General features: G+C 46.2%; 1 protein-coding gene across 1 annotated transcript in view; it reads left to right on the forward strand.

Moving 5' to 3' along the window:
* WWOX (WW domain containing oxidoreductase) overlaps window positions 1-4904 on the forward strand; it is a 969168-nt gene extending 964264 nt beyond the window's left edge. The window contains exon 9 of the mRNA XM_012641578.1: window positions 3834-4904. Within this exon, the coding sequence (XP_012497032.1) occupies window positions 3834-4022 (189 nt within the window). The 3' untranslated portion in view covers window positions 4023-4904. The remainder of the gene's footprint in view (window positions 1-3833) is intronic.
* The last annotated feature ends 1096 nt before the right edge of the window (window positions 4905-6000 follow it).

Raw genomic sequence — 6000 nt, forward strand, 5'->3', positions numbered from 1 at the left:
TTATATTAGAGTGCTAACAAATGCATGACACATATCAATATGTGGTGTATTTTTTCTTTACCATATATTATTTATCAGAAACCTGTGTACCTTTTCCTTTAAAGGAGTCAATATTCATTTGTATTCCATGCTGACAGCTACAAGTTGATGACTAGCAGTTATCAAATAAATGTGGATGAAAAGCAGCTACTTAACATTTTCATCCCAACAAAGAGTTTTGGAAGAGTGGGTAATTTAGATCTGAGGGCCTCAACTATAAATAAACAGCAACTGCTTTCTAAATCCCACCTTTCGGCAGTTGAAGATCGTGCTGCAAATCTGACAAACTATTTCTGAAAGAGAATGATGAACCCTTATTACCAAGATACTCTTAACTTAATCCCAAACAAGATTCCTGGGTAATTTTACATACACTATAAAGATTGATGGCACAGTTCTCCTCTGGCAGCTCACAAATGTTTGACTAGATCGGAAATGGCATTCGGGGATGATTAAAGATTCTTACGGGGCTTCCCAGAAATTCTCAGTCTTGTGTCGTCAACACCCTAACTCATTGCCGTTGCTATGGGATAAAGACATCTCTCCCCAGTTCCCACGATTAGCAACTGCGTGCAACCTACAGGCTCCTGACAAATTGTTCTAAAAAATTGTTTGAGGGAACACCATAGCTCCAGCTGGTGTTTATATGTCAAGGTATTATTATTTTATCACAATGGATCAGGAAGCAACAGTGATGACTGGCAAGTGATTGCTTCAGATACTTTACAACAGAGCTGTTAACATGATTTTCTTTATATGGCTCTTTCATCTTTTCTGAATTATGTACTGATGCCCCAAAAAGTGGCCTGGAAGTCACCTGATGGTGATTAAAGTGCTCTTAAAAAAATTTTTTTTTTTATCAGTTTAAAAAGGCTTTCTCTTGTATCAGCAGTACTGGCTTGTTTACTAATGAGATTTCACTAATGTGGCTCAGTCTCATTTTGATGATATGCAGACCAAAAAGCTGATGAGCCACAAATAAGAACTGGTTATTAAATTGTTGTCACATCTGATCACATAAAGATGTCACTCAGAGGTTGCCACTGGTACTGCTGAAAAGAATTCCCCAAGAAGCCAAAAGGGTAGTCGGCATGGGACCAACAAGATATTGTCACTGCTTAATTGTCCAGCAAGGGAGGAAAGGAAAGTTAGTACCAAGCATGCATCCAAGAGAGAGAGTTTACTGTATGTACTCAATGGATCTTTGGAGTGGAGAAGGTGGTCTTTGCTTTCAGGTGCTTCCCCATCCCCAACTGTGTTCTTCTACAAAGCCAGAGCCCCTTGTGATGGAGTTTGGATTGTGTATCACCCCAAGCCTAGTGGCAAAGGAATCCAAGCCAGCTCTTGATTAAAAAAAAAAAAAATGGACTTTCCTAGAACGTATGGTTTTCAGGATGGTCACCAAATGTAGGTTTCCATGAAATGAGGCCAGTTGCAATGGCTTTCAGATCCCGGGGAGGGAAAATGCATGCCCCCAGCTCCCTCACCATCTCGATTCTGAATCAATGCGACTGCAGAACTTCTTCGCAAAAATACCATTCCAACAACGCAAGAGTGCAACATGACATCATCTTAGAAGGTCATGGTGGCAAAATATTACATTGGGTTGGGAAGAATTCGCTTTTTGCTTTCCCAAGCGGCCTCCTTTGGTCCTTTCTCAGGATTAGCAGAATCATGAAAGGCTGGTCTGTCATGATGCATGAACGCCGATATTATAACCCCTCTGGCACTGGGGGAAGCGGGGTCTGTATTTGGTTTGAGCTGGCGGGATTCTCACCACTTGGGAGCTGACGGCAAGTCACCTGACTGACCTCTTTGGTGGTTTTGGCAGCTGCAAAGCGAAATGGAAAGCTCTGACAGATCTCTAGAAATATTTGCAAAACATCATCCCCACCTGAACTCTGCTAAGAACCCAGGCCAAGATGCTGTTTGGCTTGAGTTAGCTAGGTGAGCATCTCAATTCTCTGATTTGTCTTAAGAGGTACTTTTGCTTCCCTTTTCCCCACATGGGATGCAGAGGAGTCAGATAAACCATGCAAAATTGTTTGGATAAATGTGCCAGGTGCTAAGCTCAGGGTTATTAGGAATAATAATTTAGTGAAAGGAAATTTGGATGACATGAACTTATTTCCATTAGACTTGAGCCACACAAATCAATTGGAAAAGAAACAGCTGAATCCAAGGTAACAACTGGCTATTTGGAGTGGGCATGGAAATGGTACAGGGGTTGGCACGGTAACTAAGCAGTTTCTACATAATTAAGTTCAAGTCATGTCAGTTGTTCAAATTCTGGACTCTCAGGACTTGTCCGAGATCGTCGAGCAGAGAGTTATTATCAAAACCCACGTCTCTGTCTCACTCACGGTCTGTGCCCCTCCCACAACCACTCACTTGACCGCACTCGACCACTCGGTTCTGAGACCAGCTCCAGTGTGACTGCAGACCCTGACACCGAAGCCAAAACCACCACCACCGCCAAAAACCCATCCGCTTTGTAGCACTTTCCTCAAATCGTAACAGCTTGGGACCCTGGTTCTCAGAATGGCCGTGGCTCCCAAAGACTTGAGAGTGCAAGCCAACCCCTGGGGGAGATTCTTCTCCATCAAACACTCTGCTTGGGCACAACTTAAACCCTGTAGGGGTAGCAACACGGTCAGCTTTGGGTGGGGATGAAAACCCATTTCCCCCACCACCAAAGGTCCTTAATGTTTTCCTAATAGCCACCTTATAGTCAGTTCCCTCTCTCGGTCCTCTCCCGATCAGCTGATAATTAGTTGGTGCAGCAAGGGCTGTGATGCACATAAATAATCATAAGATGCCAGATAAACTGTATTGGTTTTAAATTAGAGCCGCGCCTACCGTGTCTCCCTATGAACAGCAGCCTATTATTTTTAATTATGGCTTGCAAAGCAAAGTGATTTCTTGCCCTCTTTACAGCGTCCCTGACAGTACTCTGTCAGTCCGGATGATATGATGCCCCATCAGCGCACACATCCCTAGCCACAGCCCCGAGTGTTCCTCAAAAGCTGAGACCGGAGTGATCCATGACAGCCCTTGCAACTTGCATTTTCAAGTGGGCTGGGAAGAAATGGACCCCTTAAGCCACAGTCTCATTGTAAACGGGCAACTTTGACATTTAGAAAAAGGTTTTCACAGGATCTAGATGAATGAATCAAGGTGTGACGTGTCTACGGGAGGTGTGTAGCTTTGGCGGCGGGTATGCTTATATGTGTGTGTGTTTTAAACGTTTTGACACAGCATCGCAAACCCTTCCCCTAGCAGCACAGGGGCAAAGAATAAAGGAAAGGTCTGGCCCCAGCCCCACTTGGATTTTCTACCTGATGGACCATAATTGAGAGTGGTTGGTTCAGTTCAGACAGAAGGTTCTATAAACATCTTGGTGTCAAATTACATTCCACGAGAAGAAGTCCAGGGGTTGCATGAATTTGCTCGTGCGTTCAGAAGGAGATCATCTTTTTCTCTTCGCGAGGAAGAGGCGCCTGCCGTGATTTATTGACAGGTGTATTTATTTTCGAAGCCTTTTCCTAGACGGGGTGTCAAAAGTCACACCCGCTTTACAAGCAGAGTTTATGGACTCATTTTTCCAGGATGGTCGCGTCCTACGTTTTACAGTCGTATGCTTCGAGTTCAGTCCCCTTTGCCACGCCAAGATTCAGCCGCAACTGAACCAGGTGGGGGAGGCTTGCTAATTCCCAGCCAGTCACCATGACATTTCCTCACCCCTTTTCTTAATTTTTTTTTTTTTTTTTTTGTCTTTCTTCTTTGATTTCCAGCAACAGGGAGCTGCCACCACTGTCTACTGCGCTGCCGCCCCAGAACTCGAGGGTCTGGGAGGGATGTATTTCAACAACTGCTGCCGCTGCATGCCCTCGCCAGAAGCTCAGAGCGAGGAGACGGCCCGGGCCCTGTGGGCGCTCAGCGAGAGGCTGATCCAAGAGCGACTTGGCAGCCAGTCCAGCTAGGGGGGCTCGCGAGGATGGGCGCACACACCCGCCCCGTGTGCGTGCACACGCGCTCGCCCAACTGCCAGCACTGGGCCCCTTCCAGCTGTATTATCCAGGGGGTTTCCGTGTCCCTCCAACACGGATCCGCAAGAGTAAAGGAAACAAGAGCAGTCACAACAGAGTGAAGAATGTTAAGTACCAACGGGAAGCAGGGAATTCCAGGGGTAAAGGGACAGGATCGCTTTTCTGGGGCTGGGTTAGGCATAGGTCCTTTTGCTTTTTGGTGGTGGCCTGTTTGAAAGCGAAAGCTTGGTGGGTACGTGGGTTCCTTCTCTCCCTGTAGAGGCACAAGCAATTCTCTCTGTCTCGCTGTTAAGAATAACTCAGTGTCCCCTTGTCCTACCCAGCTACCACCACGGCCACCACTGTAGCCAGGGGCTGGCTTTCTCCTATTTAGGGAAGAAAAAGCAATTCTCCTCCATCCTTGCAGCATTGATCCAGGAGGTAATTGTTTCATTCATCCTGACCAAGTCTGAGCCGGCAACGACTGGGGAGAGAAATCTCAGAACCTTGTCCCAGCCGGCCGGGATGGCGGTGACACTCGGAGGTGCAGTGGCGTAGGCAGAGCTGCTGGGTGGCAGAAGGACTGGTCATCGAGTCCCTTGCCAAAAGCGGTACAAAAAATTCTTTTGAGATTAAAACGAATTTTGCAAATCATTCCCTAGATACCTTTGACAGGCAAGAAAGGAAGCGTTCTTCCTTAAGAACACACAGGATGCTCTTGGGGTGGGTTTCCCTTCATTCGTCATTTACAGTTTCAGTTCTCCTGTGTCTCCACTCTGCTCAAATGTCCTTCTGTCCCTCCCATCCTATGCTTAATAAAAGAACATGCTTAAATATGATCACCTGAAGTTTGCACTGTTTCTTTTCAATGTTCGTTTCAGTTTTTTTGTTTTTGTTTTGTTTTTTTAGAAAAGAAATCTAGAGGAAAAATAAAGCGCTTCTTGTAGACGCCAGGAAAACACCATTCTTGTTTCTTCTCTGAGTTTGTGTTTTGTTTTTGTGCTTTGTGGCTGTCTGTGGGCCAAGTTGTCTCACGCGATTAGCATGCCAGCATCGTATTTTCTGTTGAAGAAAGAAAGAAAAGAGAAATGACTATTGTTTAATTTCACCTTAAGATGTTTTGTTATTACTTATAGTGGGTTATTTCATGCTCTATGGCTTGCTCCCCCTGTAATTACCAAGTACTTAGTGATTAGAGGGCATCTGTATGTAGCAGAACGGGGCCGTTTGGAGGCTCTCCTCCACTCAGCCCTTTTCATATACACCGTGGTTTCCAGACTGTGCCAGCCAGGACATGAGAAAGTCCACTCTGGCAAGATGGAGAGGCTGCTTTTGATGAAATTCCAGGAAGGTGGAGGAGGGGGACGTGTGTCATTGTTCCTCCTCCTGATAACGGCAGCTGCAGGTCAGGCAACATCATGCAGCTCTAAGTGCAGTCTAGTCAAACACCACCACTCTCCAGGGGCCCGCAGCCTGGCCACATCCTCCCATCTGGCTGCATCCCCCCTTACAAAATCCTTATTATCGTAGGACCTTTAAAACTGTGAATCAGATAATGTCACTTTTCTGGGCCAAACCCTCCAATGCTTCTAAGGTGGATCATTTGCAAAAGCAGTCACCAGACTTCCCCTCTCAGTTTCCAGACCTTGGGAGGCTCCCTCCCATGCTCACGCTGACCCTGGCCACGTGATTAGCACTGGCCAATTTGAAAAGTACTTGTACGCTGGGACTTGCTGCTCTTTGGAATCCCACAAGCTCCATCATAGGAAGGAGCCTGCTGAATGATGAGAGGCACAAAGTCGCTACCTGAACTGGCGTCAGGCTAACCAACAGACATGAGAGTGAGGCCACCTGCACGACCAGCCCCAGCCGAGCCACCCAGATGAGAAGAGCCTCCCCAGTCAACCCACAGACTGCAAAAAACTAATACTAA

This window comes from Propithecus coquereli, unplaced genomic scaffold (genome assembly GCF_000956105.1).
Source record: "Propithecus coquereli isolate 6110/MARCELLA unplaced genomic scaffold, Pcoq_1.0 Scaffold165, whole genome shotgun sequence".
Classification (NCBI taxonomy): domain Eukaryota; kingdom Metazoa; phylum Chordata; class Mammalia; order Primates; family Indriidae; genus Propithecus; species Propithecus coquereli.